General features: G+C 40.8%; 1 protein-coding gene across 1 annotated transcript; it reads left to right on the forward strand.

The window, feature by feature from the left end:
• The first annotated feature begins 468 nt into the window (after positions 1-468).
• On the forward strand, positions 469-23,830 carry dzank1 (double zinc ribbon and ankyrin repeat domains 1). The gene is made up of 22 exons (XM_030133628.1): positions 469-590; positions 1,398-1,515; positions 4,775-4,919; positions 5,096-5,183; positions 5,581-5,632; positions 9,138-9,223; positions 9,300-9,364; positions 9,521-9,638; positions 9,722-9,835; positions 10,103-10,186; positions 10,289-10,408; positions 10,775-10,927; positions 11,001-11,235; positions 11,305-11,408; positions 11,494-11,577; positions 12,087-12,183; positions 12,261-12,313; positions 20,578-20,655; positions 20,981-21,108; positions 21,195-21,269; positions 21,864-22,258; positions 23,462-23,830. The coding sequence occupies exons 2-21, from the start codon at positions 1,407-1,409 to the stop codon at positions 22,024-22,026; spliced, it is 2,151 nt and encodes a 716-aa protein (XP_029989488.1). The 5' UTR covers positions 469-590; positions 1,398-1,406; the 3' UTR covers positions 22,027-22,258; positions 23,462-23,830.

Here is a 23,830-nt window from a genome sequence, read left to right on the forward strand (position 1 = left end):
AGGGCCACCTTGCAAACTGCCTGTCAAAAAACAAAACAAAACAAAACAAAAAACCCTCGTTATCTGCGTTTAAAATGCTTTGAAAACATTTTTTAAATAATTAAAAGAGCGGCGCATTGTTTCTACGAACAAATTATATATTTTTCTTTGATTTGATTTAAGATTTAGGTTGCTTTTTTATTTTTTTACGTTGTGTATTGCGTTACTTAAAGTTCAATTAGTTAGTTAGTTAGTTTAGTTTTCATCTTTATTTGGTTTAATTATTCAATGCTTCGTGGATTATTAATGAACCACCCATTACTATATGCCCTGTATTCATGTGACTTCAGCTTCTCTCGTGTGGTATTTATTTATGTATTTATTTATTCTTCTTTCTCAATGTTACCCTATATATTGTGTTTTTATTTTTATTGGGGGTTGTTACTGGAGGTTAATCGCGTGAGGAAAGCCCCCCCCCCCACGGTCAGGCCCCAGCGCATGCGCTGAACTGGACTCATTGCTATGGAGACGGCTTTGTAAACAGCTGAAGCGCAGGCAAATTTCATCAACAACCTCCGACCTTTTAACTAAATCAGCGGAAGCTTCGAGAGGTAAAACGCACTGATACAGTATTTATTACTCTGATCTGTACTTTGTACTACTTATTCCTACTTTTTAGTGGGCTGTTTAAAAGTTACACATTGCCTACATCCACACAAGGATTTAAATGGAACAAGGTTTGTCGTATTCAGTAGTATAAGTCAATAAACGATTGTTTGATTTGTCCCAACCATAAAAGACTAAACATATGGTTGAATCTTAATAATAAATATAGCCCACATATAATATTGTTCACAGACATATTTATCATTTGTATAGTATTTCTATTGTATCATTTACAGATGTGTTTGTTGTTTACATAGGCTAGCCTACATGTGCATATGGGGCGTTGTATGGAAAACCTGCCAGCGAGCAGGTTATGTTCATGGAGTAAGCTACCATGGTGACAGACTCAGGGTTTGGCTTAAATCTCTTTCTGGCACGGAAAACCCTGAGTTTCCCTCATCTCAGGGTGAACATAAGCATACTCGGAGTTTTCACACAATCCGCTTTCTGGAACACCCCTCAGGTGTATGACTATGTCTTGTGGTGGTCGGAGGGGCTGTTTAGCAGCCATGCACGCTTCCATCAGCCCACCCCAGGACAGCTGTGGATACAGATGGAAGTTACCACAAAAAGTGTGTGAAAGTGAGAGTAAATGAATAATGGATGAAAAATATAAAGCCTTGAGTGCCTTGAAAAGTGCTGTAGAAATCCAATCTATTATTATCCTTATTCAGTGTATTTGGTGTTTACAGATGTGTTTGTTTGCAGATGTGTTAGGTGTTTACAAGTGTGTTTGTCGTTGTGTTTGTCAGTTTGTTACCATGACAGCAGGATCTGTGGCCGCTCCGCTAATCATTCCCATCATGCACCTGCAGATGAACAGAGCCAAGAACCACATTGACACCAGCACGCCTGTGTCCATCCAGTCAGGTGAGTCAGTGTTCTGCTCTCTGATTGGTGGAGCTGTAACAGGTGTGTGTGACTGGTGTGTTTTGGTGCAGAGCAGAGATGAGAGTAAATCACACATATGCAGATCTCAAGTCATTTTTATTAAGTCAAGTCATAGAAATAGAATAAGCTGGAAGACATCTGTCGTAAATTTCTCGACTTTTAATTGCAACAAATATTTCAATATGTTGCAAAAAACATTGCATCAAAGAATGAAGTTGAACAAGTACGACTTCTATGTCCATCACTCCTTCAAAGAAGCCTCACTCTTTTATGTGAGAACAAACCTTAAATGTAACTTAGTGTTTGTGTCATGATTAAGCATGTATGCATGTGTGTGTGTGTGTGTGTGTGTGTGTGTGTGTGTGTGTGTGAGAGAGAGAGAGAGAGAGAGAGAGAGAGAGAGAGAGAGAGAGAGAGACAGAATGTGTCAGAGTAAGAAATAGAAACAATAAAATTTGGCCTAGTATTTGTGTGTGTGTGTGTGTGTGTGTGTGTGTGTGTAGGTGTGTGTAGGTGTGTGTGTGTGCGTGCGTGTGTGAGAGAGAGAGAGAGAGAAAGAGAGAGAGACAGAAAGAGAGAGAGAGAGAGAGCATGTGAGAGCGGATAGTGAAGTGTGTGTGCATGTGTCAGAGAGAGATATAAAAAACAATGTAATTAGGCCTAGTATTTGTAAATGTGTGTGTCTGTATGAGGAGTTGTGTGTGTGTGTGTGTGTGTGTGTAGACAAGCGAGTGTAGTGTGTGTGTGTGTGTGTGTGTGTGTGTGTGTGTGTGTGCGCACGAGAGAGAGAGTATATAGGAGTGTGTGTGCTTGTGTGTCAGAGAGAGAAATAGAAACAGATTGCTGTCGTCAGTATTTGTTAGTATTCGTGAATGAGCTTATGTGTGCATGCATGTATTAGATACACATTAGCCCTGTATTTCATAACCATGGAGCTGCAGATATTGGCAGGTAATAAGCAGCTAACAAACTACATTGAAATGCAGACATAGGAGCTAGCATTAGCTAGAATCTGTCCACTGAATTTGCTAATTTCACATACCATATTTTAGTCAAATTGTCCGTTATTTGATCAGCTGGATCAATTTAAAACTAAAATGTCAGCATGATTCAGTCTTGATGTGGTCTGTAATGCCAACAGTGAGCTCTTGGCACTTTTGATTTATACAGATGGAACAGACTAACCTCATGAAATCGTGGTGTATGTAATGCCAGTTCTTATGGCATGTGGCGTGCTATACGTACCATTGTCATCCTTTCACATGTTATTCAACGCCATTTGGTCGCATGTCAATTTACGCCAAGATCTCCAGTTCACATAATTTAACCTCCAACCCTAATCCTAACCGTAACCCTAATCCCTGGGGGTGGTATATGATGTGGCATGAAGATAGACGTGGAAAGTTTATAATGCCTGCAGATAACACGCCAATTTACCGATCGGTAAGGCCCCGCCCCCTTAGTTACTGTTGCTACGTCCGACAAGCTTTCAGAATCTCTCAATACATTTACATTGAAAATGCAACGCATTGAAGTAAAAACTGTCTTCTACTCTGTGAAATAATGACATTTCTTAAAACTAAACCATGCATTCTATAGAGGAACGTTAATGAACTGGTTCTTGAAATCCATGACTCTTATTTATTGTTGCACATTCTGTGAAACTCCTGTGAAAGTTGATTGGCATGGCATGGGCAGCTGTATCCTCAAGTGTCAGTGATGCTTTTTGGAGTAATAGTCATTCTGGACCAGTCCTGCTCTTGCACTGCTGGGTAAGATTTTGTGTAAATCTTAATTATGTTTGTTCTAATTGAAAAGCTGTAGCATCCTCATTAGACAACGTGATATCATGATTCATGACTTTTGTAATCTGTATTATGTTATCTGTACGCATTATAAATTCTTTGTGTGTATGTTCACACCGTGTGAAATACCATCCAGGGTTAGGGTTATGTGAATCGGAGATCTCGTTGTAAATTGACACATGATCAAAAGCTGTTGAATATCACGCGAAAAGTTGAAAATGCATACATATGTATGCATTTTCAACTTTTCACGTGATATTCAACAGCATGCTAAATGCCATAAGAACTGGCGTGACATACAACGCGATTTCATGAGATCACTCTCTCATTAGAGTACAAATAACAATAAATACTAGCTAAGATAAGGATGATAGGCTAAATGCTAGCTACTACGAACAATGCTAGCTTTAAGTAACATGGTTCAAAGATGTTGATAGTGGGGTCTGCCACAATGTTTAATCCACAGAAGACATCTCTGTAGTTGAGTTTTAATCTTTGGGAATGGGTGGAAGAGAACACCTCCTTCTAAACATTCAGGATATCTGCTGTCGAAATTACAGGTTCCATGGGTACACCGCTTCAGCATCTTACTCAGTGCTAATTGTTTGTCAGAGGTTCCGCTCCCTAGTAACATTTGCTAATGAAGGATTGGACAGGACCGTTTTAGGGCGGAGTTCGCCGAATTAACGCCAATTAACTCTTTCCCCGCCAGAGTGTTTTACAATGAGTTGCTAGCCAGTGCAAGTCTTTTTGGTCATACCCATACCCACTAATTCACTTATTTATCGATTTATGAATATATTCATTTATTTCATATAAAAGCCAAATAAAACAATGTCTTACTTCTGTCACTGCTGGCATTAGGGAGCTGAGTACAACATCTGTGTCCACAGTGTTATTATCTGAACTCACACTGTCTAAAAGATGAAGACTAGACATCCTTTGTCTTGTTCCAAGTCTGGTTGTCTGTCGTCTTCTCCTTGAATGTCCACTATAAATGTGTCTTATATCTTCCTCCTGTCTGTGATTGTAGGTGTCTCTCCGCCATCTCCCTCATCTCCTTCTCTGTCTCTAAAAAGTTCTTCTGAAGTTTCATTGTATCTTGAATTGTCGGAGTCTGTGTCCAAAATCATCTTTAAGGCTTCTGAAACTGTTTCCAGCGGAGCCCCCATTCTCCCATTCAAAGTGAATGGGATTATATTACAGGTTGCCAGGTTAGCCCACATGTAAAGGAAACATCCGATTGAAAAAATATATATATTTTTGATCATTCACATATTAACCAAGAGAGCAATGACTTGTCGAGTCATTTCATGCAAGTCTAAGTCAAGTCTTTTATCACTGTTACTCAAGCAAGTCACAAGTACTCAAATTAGTGACTTAAACTTGACTGAGTCATGTCAATCCACTCGAATCCCCAATCTCTGGTGCAGAGACTCCTGACGTCACCATCTACTTCACTCTGGATGGGTCAAAGCCAGCAGCAACACAACGTTTGTCTGCAGATAGAGGGAAGTATAAGGAGCCCATCCTTCTGCCACCAGGACGTGTGTCTGTCAGGGCGGTGGCCATGAGCAGGTGAGCTCACCTGGACACAAAGGAGGTGGAGCCAGGGTTTGAAATGTGTTCATAATGTTCACAGATTTTCTGGGATTATTGGTTTAAATGTGTTCATTTCTTCATGTACATCAATCACAGTCAGCGAATGGACCTGACCTTAGCATGGACGGCTGTCTGTCTGTCCCTCTCTTTAGAGATGGAAGAGCGAGCTCCACCGTGACCAAGGTCTTCTCTGTCATGGATTTAAAGACTCAAAGGTCGATTGATGAATCCAGTCAGCAGGTGATAGATTATCTCATCTGGGTCTAGTTGATCTGAACCATGTGAATCCTCATTGAGAATCTCTTTGCTATGACTGACCTGACCAAGAGATCAGCACAGACAAAAAATACAATCCAACTCCAAAAAAAGCTAGGACACTGTAAAATGAAAATAAGCCAAGAATGTATGAATGTCATGAACTCATATTTTATTCATAATAGCGTACAGAAAATATAGCTATTAAATGTTTAAACTGAGAAAATGATAATGATCTGATAATTATCTATTTCTTCGGCTGTGAACATTTTAAAGATGAGAACATTTAGTATCCAGACCTTCAACCACATCATGCCTGTTCTCTCTAACGCCCCTTGTCTCATGAAGTCCTGCACTAATCAGTGTGTTTTCGGTGTTCCAGCATCCATCAGGTTCTGCTGGAGGTTCTACTGGCGCCGGTCTGAAGCTTCCAGGTCATCATCTCATCTTCATCTCATTCCTCCGAACAGTGATGAATCCTCTGCTGAGATCAACAGCAGTGGATTCATCCCAAACTCATCATTTCATCACCATCTGCTCATCATCAATCAACCTCATCAATCTGTGTTTGGTTCAAAATGATTCATGGGTTAAATACACTGAACAAAAATATAAACGCACCACTTTTGTTTTTGCTCCCATTTTTCATGAGCTGAACTCAAAGATCTAAAACTTTTTCTGTGTACACACAAGGTTTATTTCTCTCAAATATTGTTCACAAATCTGTCTAAATTTGTGTTAGTGAACACTTCTTCTTTGCTGAGATAATCCATCCACCTCACAGGTGTGGCATATCAAGATGCTGATTAGACAGCATGATTTTTGCACAGGTGTGCCTTCGGCTGGCCACAATAAAAGGCCACTCCAAAATGTGCAGTTTTATCACACAGCACAATACCACAGATGTCACAAGTTTTGAGGAATATGCAATTGGCATGCTGACTTCAGGAATCTCCACCAGAGCTTTTGCCTGTGAATTGAATGTTCATTTCTCTACCATAAGCCATCTCCAAAGCTGTTTCAGAGAATTCATGAAGAAGACTGTGCGAGGAAAATGGTGGTCACACCAAATACTGACTGGTTTTCTGACCCCCCTGGACCACCCAATACAGTAAAACTGCACATTTTAGAGTGGCCTTTTATTGTGGCCAGCCTAAGTCACACCTGTGCAATAATCCTGCTGTCTAATCAGCATCTTGATATGCCACACCTGTGAGGTGGATGGATTATCTCAGCAAAGGAGAAAGGAGAAGTGCTCACTAACACAGATTTAGACAAATTTATGAACAATATCTGAGAGAAATAGGCCTTTTGTGTACATAGAAAAAGTTTTAGATCTTTGAGTTCAGCTCATGAAAAATGGGAGCAAAAACAAAAGTGGTGCGTTTATATTTTTGTTCAGTGTAGTTTCAACATCTTACCTTGACCATGTGTGAGTTAAAGTCATGTCTGTTTTACATAACTATAAATGGACTGAATTTATTTACAGTCTGGTCAAAAATCAGTTTCTACCTGGATCTAACATTATTTATCGATATGTTCACTGACATTCAGACAATAAAATAGTGAAGAGAAAGAAACTTTATGATTCACGCTTGAAAAGTAATATGATGAAATTATGTCACGTAGTAGCTAGGTTTTGACCAGTAGAGAGCAATCACTGTACAGACATTGGTGATAGGAAGTTCGATTCTTTTTACTAACTCAACTCTTTCGGTTCATCCATCTGTTGTAAATTGATTCAGAATCGATTCCTTTGATTCACCAATCAAAAAAAAAGGATGTGATGGAAAATTGCCAAGCGTATGCCTAAGCCACTACATCACTTGGCAGGCAGAAATGGCAATAGGTCTGACCCTTAATATCTCTCTTTTATGGCGATCTATGAATAATGTAATTAGAAAATTACAAAATTTAATAAAGATTTTCCACTTGTATAGACCCTTTGCACTTTATGTCATGCTCTGTTCGCGCTGCAAGCAAGCGCCATGACGGACGGCGGAAGTGCCGGACTGCACAATGGACAGCAAATCAGCTAATATAGAATTTGATCTGAACGTTCTCGTTTTTGTTCGTTTTAAACCCTGCTTTACACATACAGTGGTTGCACACAGCAGTCCCATCCTTCTTCAAAGACACCCATGGTTTCAGCTGGGTTACAGACAGAGCCTGGATATGATGGACCTGATGTTACAGATAGAGCAGGCTCTGTTTGTGTTGATAGCATATTAGCTCCACCAAACGCTAGCTAGGTGGCTAGACTGGGTTAACTACTGTGAGCCACTATGTTCCAGTGGCTGTTATAAGTAGCCTTCAATATTAGCTCTGTTGTAGTGGCTGCCTTTTTTTTTTTTTTTTTACCAGCTACACTATGTTATATGAAATACTGTTATTGTCATTATGCTGTGCTATATGCTATAGTGGTGGAACTGTACATATTACTGTGTGTAGATAGTAGAAAGGCAGCCACTTCAACAACAGAGCTAATACTGTAATCTACTTATGACAGCCACTAACATTATTATACAATGTTAGTTAAATAGAGCTGCTTTTGGTTACAGTCTATTTGAGTTTTGATGGCATGCTGGGGGAAACATGTTAAAAACATACACAGCTAGCTAGCTAACGTTAGCTGTATCTTTCCTTTACCATTATGAGATACATTCCTCTGCCGTGAGCGCAGTACAGCGACTCGGTAATCTAACCTGAGACTAAGAACTGGTAACCATCCAGACTTTTGTATGCTTTTAGATCAGCATCTGTGCATGGGGACACTCCATTTAGAACAGAAAGGGACAGATCGTGTGCTTGAAACTCCGGTACACTGGAGGATTTTGCAAGATCTGTAAACACATCAAGAGGGAGAAGGGTCAGTAGCTAGCCCTGCTATCACTAGCTTCTCCAAATAGCATTGTTTCTGCTGTCCAGTAAGGTTACTCACTTCACAGGACAACTCCAAAACTTTATTTTCAGTGCTGGTAGCCATAATCGGTTGCTCATTCGTTTGTTTGTTGTGCTGCTTTTGCCATCCACCATGGCGCTGAACCCCTAGTCATGTGATAACTATGATGTCGGTGCAAAGGGTCAATATCAACGTAGTACTACTTTGACAATAGTTCATCTATCTATCTATCTATCTATCTATCTATCTATCTATCTATCTATCTATCTATCTATCTATCTATCTATCTATCTATCTATCTATCTTCTGTCTTCTTATGGTAGGGGTATCTAGTCTCATTCAGTGTTTCAATAGATTCAGCGACTCATCAATTCATAAACAATTCAGCGAGTCATCAATTTGTGAACAATTCAGCGATTCATGAATGATTCAGTGAGACACTGATTCATGAACGATTCAGCGAGTCAATTCAGCCATACTGGGCTGCTCTTTCATTCAGAAGTTCACTACCTCGGCTTGACCCATCTATTGCCGACAAGTAGTCACACAGCACGTCCGCCTGCTGGTTGTCAGCCCTACTTGGCCACCCTTTCATTCAGTGGTTCACTACCTTGGCTTGGTCTGTCCATTGCCAGCAAGTAGTCTTATGGTACAATCAGAGATCTTGCCATGGTGCATCACAGCACTTCTGACCCCGACTTAATGAGTGATTCCGACTAGTTTATATGATGAATAGATAACAATCTTAGCAAAGTGCTGCTAAATCGATTCAGTTACGTTCTCAAATCAATTTAACTTGTTCACTTAAATGAATCAATTCTTGAGTGATTCATTCACAAATCGCCCATCACTAACAGTTATGACTCAGTAGAGACACCAAACACTAAAATCATGAATCACAGGAGAACAGACTCTTCATACAAAATTAACAACAAAGTTTACTTTTTTAGCTACTAGAAAAATAAGCCATCACCATTTTATTCCAACCTAAAGCTGTGATTGGTCAATCTGAACCTGTGTCCTGTTGTGTATCTCAGAGCAGGGGATAGTGGGAAGTCCCTCTGTCCTGTCAGGTCCTCGGTTTCTGGACGGTCATCTGGGATGTCGGACAGAGGCGTTGCAGGTAAAACATACACCTGATGCATGACTCATCTGAGAGTGCTGTTATTTAGTTGTGTGTCCTGTTTTCTGTTGGTCAGAGCGCCCTGAAGCAGCTGAGTGTCACAGAGTCGACCCGGATCCAACGACAGACTGACTTTCTTCGGTAACAGTCATTTATCATTTAGCCTGGATTAAAGATGAACCTGATCAAAGGCTAGTTCTAAACAGCTGAGGATGTAAACCAGGTTTAAACAAACCAATGCAAGATCTGTAAAAAAACAAAACAAAACAAAAAAAAAAACAGAATCTGTCTCCACAGGTGTGCTCAGTGTCTGGCTTTCCGTCCCTCGGATCCGTTTGCTCGGTTCTGTCCACAGTGTGGCGCTGTGGTTCCTGCATTACCTGAGCAGAGGCTGCCCCCTGCTGATGGAGGACAGGTACTGCTTTTGACTTGAGGTTGTGTTCAGTTGAGTTGAGGCTGAGCATTTGAGGGTTTGTGTTTGTTCACTGTGTGCTTCAGACGCTGTGTTGCGTATTCTGTAACTCAGAGGTTCCTGTCAACACTCAAAGATGTTTGATCTGCGATGCCTCCATCAGTCAACAGCTTCGATCACAGCGCAGCCTCCACCTGCAGGTAGCAAACATCTGAATGCATTAATATAGATGCATGTGGCGACACCATCCACTCCCACTGTGGAAAAATTAAGCCAAGATCTGTCAGTGGTGAAGACAGTAAAGTGTAAAGTCTAGCTGAGTGTGAAATTATCTTCAAATGGTGAACATCAGTCTGCTCTTTGAAGATCCAGAATCATCCTCAGCAGAACATGGAAAGAATTCTGTGGTTTCTTCTCTGTAGAATTAAATCTGGTGTGTGCTGATTTCCATGTGTTGATGCATGTAGGACCCTGTGACCTGTGCTTCCTGTGGTCATATGAATCCAGCTCATGTCTCCAGCTGTTTGACGTGTGAGCATCGCTTGCAGACGGTGAGGATGCCTTCTGTGGACATTCACCACAACATAACGAGTCCATCACAAAGTCTAAGACTGTGTGTGTGTGTGTGTGTGTGTGTGTGTGTGTGTTTACAGTCAATGATGGGGAACAGTGTCCCCTCTGTCCCTTCAGCACATGGCAGGACACTGTCATGTTCCAGATGCACACGTAAGAACCACAGCGATGCCAGATACTGTGACTGGTGCGGCTCGAAGGTGAAGCAACACCTGGACTCACCTGAAAACATCTACATCATCAACATGTACACCATATGTACATAAAATGCTAACACACACCAACGCATGCCAACACGTGTCGCCAACACACATCAACATACATAAACACATCAACACGAGTCGCCAATCAGATAAACAGATCAAACAAACACTGGCTCTAATGAGGAGAAATCTGTAACTTCACCACTAGGTATCATTAAACACCTTTGGGGTTTTAGTTTTTTTTTTTCCATTATCTTTGTTGATGATTGTGTCTTATTGTTTTTAACTGTTTACATGTTTGTTTTTGTTTCATTGTGGGCAGTCTTAAGCATTGTGGAAGTTGAATAATGTGTGTGTTTGTAGCCTGGTCATGCAGTACGGTGTGCAAAATGTTGGCGTTGCGGAGCAACTGGACACCCATATGCCTCCTACTGTACAACCTGTGGCATCTTTTTGGAGGCTTCGCCCTCATATCATAGTGATGTCATACATTCTGTAGGGGAAACTGCCAACCAGGTTAGTTTTGTGCTGACGTCACACAGCACTCACACTTCATGCAAAACAACCTGATTCATCACTATTTGCTTAGGGGTCAAGACAGAAGTCACATGGTGTCAGCTTGAAGGCCACGCACATCTCTGATCCCTCCCACAGTGTGATTTTAGTACCTCCTACTGTGGAGCAGCACACACAGACTGTGGGACTCTATTACCCATCAGCCACTGAGCTCCAGGCAAAGGACCAGCAGAGGGCAGTACAACTTAGTAGGCAGCAATCGACCAGAGGCTGCCAACCGCCACTGACCGCCATCAGCCCTGGAAGAGGTAATGCTGGTAACATACTGTGTTAGTGATGTCTGAGATTTCTAAGCTTTGACCTTTGTCTCCCCTCAGGTTACTGGAGGAAGCAGCTGGACCACATGTGCGCTCACCTAAGGAGCTACGCCCAGAACAATGCCCCCTTCAGGGCGCTGCTGGGAGAACCTCGTCTAGGCAGGGTACACTAGTCACATCAAATTGCAAAATACAAACTGTCAACATGAAAATCTGACACTGTGTTTTCTCTTCATCACTTCCTGTCAGCTGGTTTCTGCTGTCATTCAGGAGGATTGCTGCGAAGTCAGTCTGACCATCAGCTTCGTGTCAGCCTCATCTAGAGACAAACAGGTCTGTTGTAAAGAGAAGACCTGCCCCCTCCCCAAGACCACATGGGACTTGGTTCAGGACCGTTGTATCCATCTGCGGTGGACGAAGGTTCTGAAGTCCACTCAGTTTTATCCAGTATCAGTAAAGATAGCATGACTTTAAAACAGACAGTGGTAAAAGTAACAGGTAAAACCTTTGCTAACAACGTCCAGGTTCTAAAATGTATGTCGCCAATTTCAAGTCTTGGTTGTTCTTCTCTTCATCTGGTTTCATGTTTAAAGGTTGAGGTAAACTTGCTTTATTGTCCCAGTAGGAAAATTTGGTATCTGCAATTTACCCACCCAAATACAAGCACAGTACCTAGCATTAGCACATAGCACACACATTAGGAGTAGCAACTGAGGTGATGACTACATGGTCTTAGGTGTAAAGGTCTCAAGTGGTCCACCAGAAGGGGCAGGACTTCAACTTTCTCTTAACCTATCAGTAAATCTGTATTTATCACTGTTACAAGTGAGGAATGGTCTCAGGTGGATCCTAAAGGTCCTGAAGACGTCACACCAGCAGGTGAAGCTGCTGGATCAGAGACACTGAGCAGCGTCACTGAGCGATCAGCTGATCACCTCGGTAAGAGATGACATCAGACAAACATAAAAATGAAGAGATGATCAATAATTACAGGGTGGTGTTGGTGTGTCCAACAGGAAGTGGACCGTCCACAGGTTCGATGAAACCAAACCAGATCTCCAAACTGGGGGTAAGACTAAGTTAACACAGTCATCACAAAAAAAAGAAGTAACATCTGGTTTCTTTACCTTTCTATAACATTGTGACCCCGTAAAATCAAGGAGGACGCAGGACACCAAAAAATAGCTTGTTGGCTTTCTACTGGCACATGATATGCAGCACAGACAGAGAGAGAATCACATGACATGCTCTTCCTATATAACCTTCCAGCCAGGTAACCCACACTTGTAGCCTAGAGCTCCCTCTAGATCAGGGGTCTCAAACATGCGGCCCAGGGGCCAAATGCGGCCCGCCAAAGGTTCTGATCCAGCCCGTGGGATGAATTAACAAAGTGCAAAAATTCCACAGTCAAGGCTGTTGAACTCATTTTAGTTCAGGTTTCACATACAGACCGTTATTATCTCAAATAAAATAACAGCATAATAACCTACAAAAAATAATGACTGCATATTTTCTTCTTGGTTTGATGTGAAAAAAATGATATTACACTATTCCTATAAATAGTGACAACTTCAAATTTTTGTCTTTGTTTTAATGCAAAAAATAACATTAAATTATGAAAATATTTACATTTACAAACTATCCTGTAACAATAAAATGTGAATAACCTGAACAAATATGAACAACCTGAAATGTCTAAAGAAAATTAAGCACAGTTTTAACAGTTTTCTGCCTGTTACTAAATGTTTAGTGTCTTCGTAGATCTGATCCATAATGCACATGTAGAAATGATAAGTTGAGGCATAATATTGTTAAAATTGCACTTATTTTTCTTAAGAAATTTCAGTTTCTTCAGGTTATTTATATTTTTTTGTTTGGATAGTTTATAAAAGTAAGTACTTTCATAATTTAATGTTTTTTTTTGCACTAAAACAAAGACAACAATTTGGAGTTGTCATTATTTATAGGTTATTGGTCCGGCCCACTTGAGATCAAATCGGGCTGAATGTGGCCCCTGAAAGAAAATGAGTTTGAGACCCCTGGTCTAAAGAAAATTAAACACAATTTTAACAATTTTCTGCCTATTACTACGTGTTTAGTGTCTTTGTAGGTCCAATTCATAATGCACATGTATGAAAGATAAGTTGAGGCATAACATTGTTACAATTGTATTTATTTTTCTTAAGACATTTCAGTTTTTTCAGGTTATTTGAATTTTTTTTTTTGTTTGGAAAGTTTATAAAAGTAAGTATTTTCATGATTTAATGGGGGGTTTTTTGCACTAAAACAAAGATGAAAATTTGGAGTTGTCATTATTTATAGGTTATTATGCTATTATTTTACTGATCCAGCCCACTCGAGATGAAATCGGGCTGAATGTGGCCCCTGAAAGAAAATGAGTTTGAGACCCCTGGTCTAAAGAAAATTAAACACAGTTTTAACAGTTTTCTGCCTGTTACTAAATGTTTAGTGTCTTTGTAGATCTGATCCATAATGCACATGTAGAAATGATAAGTTGAGGCATAATATTGTTAAAATTGCACTTATTTTTCTTAAGAAATTTCAGTTTCTTCAGGTTATTTATATTTTTTTGTTTGGATAGTTTATAAAAGTAAGTACTTTCATAATTTAATGGGGGTTTTTTTGCACTAAAACAAAGACAACAATTTGGAGTTGTCATTATTTATAGGTTATTGGTCCGGCCCACTTGAGATCAAATCGGGCTGAATGTGGCCCCTGAAAGAAAATGAGTTTGAGACCCCTGCTCTAGATAGTATAAGAGGTCTCAGGATATTACATCCCTCCCTTCTCAGGTCTGCAGACAACACTGCAAAAGAAAATAAGACAAATTACTCAGCATTGTACATAAAATACATTTTACTTAACTTTATAAGTTGAACTCAACTTCAATTTAACTATTTGTAACATAAATTTGGGTTTATTTTAAATTTTAAAGTTTAAGAACTTAAAATTCAATACACATACTAAATCATTCATATCTACTTACTTAGAATAATTTTTAGCAGCTAAATTTAATCAACAGTAGTATCCTCTGCAGAGCTGATAATTTTATTTACTTATTTATTTTAAAAATTATTATTATTTTTTACTGTTTAATTAAGGCCTATCATAATTAGGAGGGAGCCTCTCTCTAATAGAGCGCCTTAAGGGTGGTGTTACTTGTTCCGGCATCAGTGGTGTTAACTGTTCCATCATTGGTGGATCACTCTCTGCGTCATCCACATGGGTTGGAGAGTCCGAAGGCCGTACCTCAGGGGACTGCACTTGTTCTGGCATCACAGGGGATGGAATGCTCACAGCCTGAGGTGTACTAGGCTCTATATCAGAATTGCCACTTAGCTCTCGCTTCCTGATTTGGTCAAGATGTCTCCTCACAACCTTTCCATTTCTAATGAAGACTGTACATGACAGTGGACCTGTGCAGCTCTCAATTGTTCCTGGGATCCATTTGGGACCATATCCATAGATTTTTGTTAAAACTGGATCCCCTGGTGGAAAAACTCCTGAGCTTGGTGTGTGTGTCATGATTAACTTTTTTTTTCCATGATTAACAAATGATTTCCACCTTAGACTTTAAGTCTGGGAGTAACAGGTCAAAGGCAGACCTGGGCCTCCGTGACATCAGCATTTCAGCTGGGGACAAGCCTGTAGTAGAATGTGGAGTGATTCTGTAACTAAACAAGAATCTGGACACTTTTGCTTCCAAGCTGTCACTCACCCCCTGCATCCTCTTTGTCCCCTCTTTAAAGGTCTGAACTGCTCTTTCAGCCTATACATTTGACGAAGGATGAAAAGGGGCTGAAGTTACATGCTTTATCCCATTTTTAGACATGAAATCAGCAAACTCAGCACTTGTAAAGCAGGTAGCATTATCACTCACCACATCTGTGGCAATCCATGGACACTGAAACTTTGTCTAAGCTTTTCAATGGTTACATTAGAGGATGCTGTAGTCACTGGATATACATCCATCCATTAAGAATGGGAATCAACCAGCACCATAAACATTTTACCTAAAAGTGGACCAGCATAATCCACATGAAGTCAAGTCCAGGGCTTCTCTGGCCACTCCCAGGGATGTAAGGGTGCTGTAGTGGGAGACATGCTATTCTGTTGACATGCATCACACTGGCTTACTTCCCTCTCAACATCCTGGTCCATCTGGGGCCACCATACATATGACTGGGCCAGCCCCGTCATCCTAGACATCCCGGGGTGGGACTGATGCAGCAACTTTAACAGTGTTTTTCTTCCTTTCTGAGGAATAATGACTCGAGCTCCCCACAGAACACATCCATCTTGCACACTGAGCTCTATGCGTCGGGTGAAGTAAGGCATGAATTCAGGCTCCACTGTAGAAGGCCATCCTTTCAGCATATACTCATGCACACGGGACAATGTCGCATCTTTGGTGGTCCATTGTCTTACTTTTCCTGTGGTCACTGGTGCATCATCCATTCCATCCAGCATCAGCATCAGATCCTCATCTTCCTCAGCAGGCAATGTCTGTGGCAGGGGAAGCCTACTGAGAGCATCTGCATTTATATGCTGCTTTCCAGGCCTGTATACAATGCGATACTCATAAGCTCTGAGCCATACAGACCAATGCTGAACACATGGAGACACCATCTGAGGAACAGGTTTAGTTTCATTAAACAGGGAGATTAGGGGCTTATGGTCAGTTACAATTGTAAAGTTTTAGCCATAGAGGTATTTGTGGAACCTTTTAATTCCAAATATCACAGCCAAACCTTCTTTATCTAACTGTGAATATTTCTTCTCTGCTGGTGTCAAGGTGCGAGATACAAACCCAATTGGTTTTTCTGTTCCATCCTCCATTCTGTGGGACAATACTGCCCCCACGCCGTATGGTGAGGCATCACAGGCTAATATTAAAGCTCTCTCTCCAGAATAATGTACTAAAACATCAGCTGACTTCAATAAATCTTTGGACCTCCAGAATGATTCTTCTTGACGGTCACCCCAACTCCAAATCATTTCTTTCCTCAGCAGATGATGTAAAGGAGCCAGTAATGTGGAAAGATTGGGCAGGAAGCGGTTATAATAATTCAACAAGCCCAGGTAGGCCTTGAGCTCTGTCACTGAAGTTGGGGTGGGAGCATCAACAACAGCTTTTACCTTGGCTTCCACAGTGTGAACTCCATTTGCATCCACTTTATGTCCCAAATACTGAACTTCATCAGCCAGCAACAAGCATTTGCTTCTCTTCAATCTGAGACCAGCATCTTCTAACCTAGTCAACACCTCATCCAGGGTTCTGAGGTGCATTTCTCTGGTTGCCCCGGTAACCAGGATATCATATCACAGCAACACGGGGTATTCCCTGGAGAACCCCCTCCACAGTTCTCTGGAATATAGCTGGAGCTGAGGATACACCAAATGGTAATCTGTTATATGTAAACATTCCACAATGAGTATTTATAGTTAAGTACTTCTTAGACTAATCATCCATTTGAGTTTGTTGATATGCATGACTCATGTCCAGTTTTGTGAACTGTTTCCCACCAGCTAACACAGCCATCAAATCCTCTACTTTGAGTATGGGGTACTGTTCCAGAGTGGAAACTTTATTAACAGTCAATTTGTAATCTCCACACAATCTACAGGCACCATCTGATTTGAGCAAAGGAACCACAGGAGCGGCCTATTCAGAATACTTAACTGGAGTAATGATGTTCTCTTTTAATAATCTGTAAATCTCAGCATCAACTTTAGGCTTCATAGCATAGGGGACAGATCTGGGTCTATAAAAGCAAGGTGCAGCATTATCAGGTACATGAATAGTAGCTTTAAAACCTTTTAAAGTTCCCAGCTCCTCTTTAAATACTCCCTCATGCTTTTGTAGCACTTTCTCCAGGGTCAGGGGCTGTGAGTGGCTTGCAGTGTGCACTTGCTCCAGGTTCAGAGACTGTGGGTGGTGTGACAGGTGCTTTAGTTCAGCCCAAGTCCAGCTTAACATGCTTCAGCCACCATCTTCCCGGTAAGTTTGGACCTGTGCCTTTAACTACTATAGTGGGCAATATCTTCTCTTGCTGTTTATACTTCACATTCACATACGTTTTCCCTAGCACTGTTATCTTTTGCTTTGTATATGTTCTTAACGTCAGGCGAATATTTTTCAATGGAGGGGTATTTTTCACTTTTTCTTTGAAAGTCTGCATATTCAGAATGGTGAGTCCACATCCAGTATCCACTTCAAATATTATTGGTTCTCCATTTATAGTCATGCATATCTTGTAGGGTGGCGCCCCCTCTTCTTCATCCTTGCCCAGGACGCTGTATAATGAGAAGGCCTGTTCCTCCTCATTGCTCCCTTCTGCCAGTCTGGGAGAACAATAATGCACTTTTCTCTCCTGTGTGAAGCATCTTCCACTTTCTTTGGGTCTGCTGTCAGTTCTCTTTTCACCATTTGACTTTTTCTTTTTGTGACATGCTCGGGCTATGTGTCCAGTCATCCCCCATGCATGACATTTTTCCTTTTTGAACCAACAGTCCTCAGGTGCATGTTTACCCTTGCAACGATAACAGTCTTTATCCTTTTCTGCTCCCCCCTGGCTTCGTTTCTTCTGCCCCATGCTCTCTGCTCCCCCAGTCCTCACTGCATTACAAGACATGGCTCCTACTTTCACCTGCAAATCCTGTACATTTTTATTGGCAGACTCCATGGCTTGGGCTAAAGACAGAGCACTTTCAAATGTAAGATTGGTCTCTGACAATAATCTTCTCTGGATGCGGCCGTCATTTATTCCACATACCAGTCTGTCTCTTAACATTTGAGAAAGTGTCTCTCCATAATTACAATCTTGTGCCAGTTTCCTTAATTCAGCCACATATTCAGCCACAGATTCGGTGTGTCTTCTTATACATGAATCAAATTTAAATCTCTGTATAATTTCACTTGGTTTGGGGTTAAAGTGGTTCTTTAATACAGTTACCAACTGTGCAAAAGTCTTCTCTCCAGGTTTTGCAGGGCTGAGGAGGTTTCTCATCAAACTGTATGTTTGTGCTCCCACCACACAAAGCAAAATGGACTTCTTTTTATCTCCTTCAGTGATATCATTTGCAGTAAAGAACTGCTCCATTATTTCACAATATTTCTCCCAAGCTTGCATATTTGAATCAAATGGTGGCAGGGATCCTATTGTTGCCATCTCACCTGCATGTGTCTTCTTCTCCTCCCAGGCCTTTGTTCACCAGCAGTCCAATCATCCAATCAAGCAATCAATCCCTCCACAGTGGCCAGAGAGCAGGGCAAAAAACACAAAAACATTTCTCCAGATTATCCTTGCTGCTAATATAACATTGTAACCCCGTAAAATCAAGGAGGACGCAGGACACCAAAAAATAGCTTGTTGGCTTTTTACTGGCACATGATATGCTCTTCCTATATATATAACCTTCCAGCCAGGTAACCCACACCTGGAGCCAAGAGCTCCCTCTAAATCAGTGGTTCTTAACCTGGGTTCGATCGAACCCTAGGGGTTCAGTGAGTCAGTCTCAGGGGTTCGGCGGAGGTCAAGACACACACTCAACTCATTAGTCGGGTGTGTGTGTCGGGCTAAGTCTGTGTATGTAAACAAACGGCTTCGGAGACTCTTTCTCTGGTTGACATCCAATATATGCGGTGTATTGTTGTTGCTTATAGCACTACAACACAAAGGAACAGACTTTGCTGTGAAAATGACATGAGAGTGGCACTTGCCAAGGTGAAGCCACGCATTTCTGAACTGGTCTCTCAAAGGCAACAGCAGAAGTCACACTGATTTGCAGTAAATATTCATTATTATTGTAGCCTGATGGAAATTAGGTGATGGGTGTGTGTTAAAATGATAGATAGCATAAATACAATAAGTTCATTATTGGAATACATAAGGTTAAAACTTAAAACCATTTCAGTGTGGTAGTATTAAAAAAGGTCATGTCTTTGTGAAAAGGTATGTAATTTCTTGTGAGTTCATGCACTGTATTGGTTTTGTTCTTTGAACACAGTGATGTTAATGCACGGTTCATTTTGTGCACCAGTAAAACATATGCCTGTGTCTTGAATTTGAAAAAAATCATATTGTATTTTTTAATAAAGAAGGGTTCGCTGAATGCGCATATGAAACTGGTGGGGTTCAGTACCTCCAACAAGGTCAAGAACCACTGCTCTAGATAGTATAAGAGGTCTCAGGATATTACACTTTCACTTACAAAAATCAGCTTTTTAAATGATTAATATTAAAGCAGAACTATGTAATATTTTTACCTTAATTAAACAGCTACCTGTGAAGGTTAAATGGCATTTTAGGGGGAGAATGGAAGCCCTCCCTCTTCCCACTACTGCCAGCTAGCTGTAAACACAAGCCAGCCATGCCTTTATTTCACAGGCGTTTACCATAACAAAGCCGGCAGAGAGAAAAGAGTGAGTGACCAAACAAGGAACAAGACAAGAGTTTGCCTTGGTTAAGTTTTGCAGAATGGTAAGAGCTGGAAGAAAAAGAAGCATCTAAACCAGGGGTGGGCAATCCTGGTCCCCGAGGGCCAGTATCCTGCATGTTTTAGATGTTTCCCTCTTCCACCACACCTGGTTCACATGATAAGCCTATCATCAAGCTCTGCAGAAGCCTGATAATGACCTTCAGGTGTGCTGGAAGAGGGAAACATAAAGGATACCGGCCCTCGAGAACCAGGATTGCCCATCCCTGCTCTAAACAGATGCAAGACTTGGCGTTGTTGTTGTTGCATTTGTATCGCTGAGATGAATTCTTCATTATCTATATATTTCAGTGTATTTGTGATGATGACAAATATCTGTCATATTGTCAAATATCTGTTGTTGGTTGTAGTGGTGTTTACTCGTTTATGAACTCATTTTATGAACAATGCCTGAATACTTGCTAGCTAGCAGAAATTTTAGTATACTCTCTAGTAATCACAGTTGTTTGTGTCATGTAGGTGTATGTTTGTTTAGTTTACTAGATCACCCTTTGTCTGCCTCAAGAGTGCTGTTTTACTACTAGCCACAGAATTTTGTCAGTTGAACATAGATGATTTTGTGAGATGTACGTAGTTCATTACGTGACCCATGTCTAATTTATTTTGTCTGAATAGCAACTGGCATAACAACTAGCCTTGATGTTCAATCTTAGTTGGTGTTATATGATACTTGTCCATTGTACAGGTAAAGGTCTAGAATCTAGATGATTGTTTTTGTTATAAATATTAGCCCTGGGATGACAGCACGCTAATCACTAACGGGGCCAGGATGTGGTGACAGGTGGGAGCTGCTGATATTTGCTATTGTTGCAGGTGAAGAACAGTCAGTTGTTGATGGAGCTGGGTCTGGGTCGAGGACAGATCAGCATCATACAGCAGCTCCTGGATCAGGTACGAGTTTCTGCATTGCCATGTTCCTCTGGACCAGTAACGAACAGCTGAGTTCAACTGAACAACAGTAAACAACCATTTAGATCACATCGTAACGACCATGTGGAAAATTGGATTATTCAACAAACCATGATTCTGTCAGTTTCCTCAATTTGACTCTGTTTTGTGGAACAAATGAATGAATCAGTTTTAACTGAACACAAGGGGTCGACTTCGTCTCCCAGTGGATGTGAATTAGTTGTACTTCTACACTATGTTTTCACCTTTTCTTCTACTGAAGGAAACTGTATTCATTCTGATTGTACATCATTTTGTTAACCTCCAGGGGGCAGATCCTTCCTGCTACAGCAGCGATGGTCGTCACGCCTTGGCCGTTGCTGTGGTCAATGGTCACCATGACGTCCTTCCTGTTCTGGTGCAGTATGGCGCCAATGTGGACCAACAATCTGAACCGTAAGAAGGTTTAGACATTAACAGCAACGTGATGAGACGCTGTGTGATGATGGTGATGATGGTGATGATGATGCTCTGTTTGTCAGGATGAAGAACACTGCTCTGCACGAGGCGGCGATGTTGGGTTCTGGAGGCCTGAGGTCTGCCCATGTTCTGCTCAGGTAACACAACACACCTTGGGTCCTTCTAGGGTGATCATCTGTCTGGCGCCCCCTAAAGCTGGATTTATGGTTGCCCGTAACTCTGCGTCATGTAGGTACGCCGTATCTGACAATAGCATTATGTGCTCTTGCTCTCGCACTTGAGTGTACGATAGCAGTGTCATTTTGAGAAAGTGTTGTAATTTCCCTTCCAAATCGGAAGGTGGCCGTAGTGCTGGTATCAGCTGGTTATAAAGATGAAACTCCACTGGGTGGAGTTGTTTCCATGGTTTAAATAACTTTACTAACAGCAATTTGCATATTGTTTTACTGTTAATAATGTATTGGGACATATTTCAGACATTAGGCTGAATATAAGCAAGAACACAAATCTGATGCTTAAAGTAAATATAACTTCATTATAAAGTTTATTTTAGTAAATTTTTTAATAAGGTGTAAAGTTTTCATGGTGTATTTGCTGTCATCATGTGGTTGTGCAGTTCCGTCATCTGGTGTGAACAGGTTTGTCTTTGTCTTTGTTCGTTTTCTATTAATTGCCTCAATAAATTCAGGTGAGTTTATTTTTTGTCTTCTCATCTGTCCTCGTTTTTCCAGCTGTAAGGCTAGTTTGAGGCGGAGGAATGCCGCCAGTGAGACACCATACGATGTGGCCGTGACCTCGGGCTGCGGTGCCATGATATCACTGCTGGCTGCTCAGACGGGACAAGACTTACTGAGCAAACTGGGAAAACCCAAACTGAACCTGGATGTTTTCTGATATGGAACTTTATGTAGCTCTTTATTTAACATGAGCTGGTTGTTTTCAGATGTTTACAGGATGGTGGTGAAGCCTCTGGGAGGACAGTGCCATGGTGGAGAGAAAATCCCACCTGCATCTACTAAGTGTCATATAAACCCCACCCACATCTACTATAAGTGTCATCAGCCAACAGGTCATCTCAGATTTCCAAACTATAACCAAACTGTGTAATTCTGTATGTTCCAGAGATGTGAACTTGAGTCACATGACTTGGACCAGAGTCAGACTCAAGTCTTTTATTTGATGACTTTAGACTCAACTTGATAAAATGTAAAAATATTTGCAACTCGACTTGGACACCAATGACTTGTGACTTCACTCAGACTTCAGCCTTACGACCTGAAAAGACTTGATACATTACCCAAAACCTTAAGATTAAAAAGTGTGTCATTAAAAAAGTGTACTAATCAAGTCATTTCATAGCTCCCTCACTGAGCGACGCAGTTCACCTCTTTCTCTCTCGCTGCCTCAGTGTGTTTGTGTGACCTGTCAGCAGTAGTGGGGGGAATCCAAAACTGGTTCCGACTTAGAACTGCTACCAATTGATCAATTCCATCAGAATTGTACACCTCCAGCATTATCAAAATCTTCCTAATGATTCTCTCATTTCCCAGCACAACGTTTTCTGTTTTTCCCTACGTCGTGTCGCGATATGCATGGGTCTGAGTGTATGGACCAGGTCCAAGCACAGTGCCACGTAGGGAAACCAACAAACAGGATTTACAGAGTAATGCGACCATATGCCACTGTTGTGATTTGTCTGTCACTCATCAGTGCCACCACTGAGCAGTCTGGATCATATCACTCTAACATGTTTTAAAAGCATTCTTTCAGAATATTTACATTTGTTCATTAAACAGTTCAGGAAAATATGATTGTCTTTCACTTTCTTTTTGTGTGTGTACAGTAGTGTATATGTGTGAAATTGTGAATGATTTGATCTGGAAAGTGGTAAAACAAGCTCCACTATGACCTGTCCAAGTACTTTCTTTCCCAACTCAAAAAATGACTCAGGAATTGATAGAAGAATTGATAAGGAATTGGATTGGTAAGCAGAATCGACAATGGCATTGATATTGATAAAATCCTGTCAATCCCCACCCCTACTCAGCACTTTGTACATTTTGTACATGTTTTGATAAATAAATGCAGATTTAAAAAGTGTATATGATCTGTGATCTAAATGTAATATATTAATGTGATGTATATATGTAATATATTATTACTGTTAAAAAAGACTCGAAGGACTTGAAATTCAAAGTTTAGGACTTGGGACTTGACAATCTTGACTTGAAACTTATCAGCCTTGACTTGGGACTTGAGGACAAAGACTTGAGACTTACTTGTGACTTGCAAAACACTGACTTGGTCCCACCTCTGGTATGTTCTATAGAAGATAGTATTGGTTGTTGATGTGCATTTTTCTGAAATTGTTCCATAGTTTATGGACATGGCTTATGATCCATCTTAACTCCTGCAGACACTTTCTCTAAGATCTTTTTATATCCAGTCATGTTGGAAAATGTTCCTCTAGATGTTTCTTATTCCCACCTTTTTGGAGATGTGTTTTAGAGATTCTGTCATCAGATTCAACATGATCTTTTTCTTAAACATTTGATACATGTTTTTGTTCTATTGTTAATAAAATATGAGTTAATGAGATTTACAAATCAAATTGTTTCTGTTTTCATTGACATTTTAAAACTTCCCATCTTTTTTTCTTTTTTTTGAAATTGAATGGTATGAGTCCAGGGGCCTGTGA

Source organism: Sphaeramia orbicularis, chromosome 1 (genome assembly GCF_902148855.1).
Source record: "Sphaeramia orbicularis chromosome 1, fSphaOr1.1, whole genome shotgun sequence".
NCBI lineage: Eukaryota > Metazoa > Chordata > Actinopteri > Kurtiformes > Apogonidae > Sphaeramia > Sphaeramia orbicularis.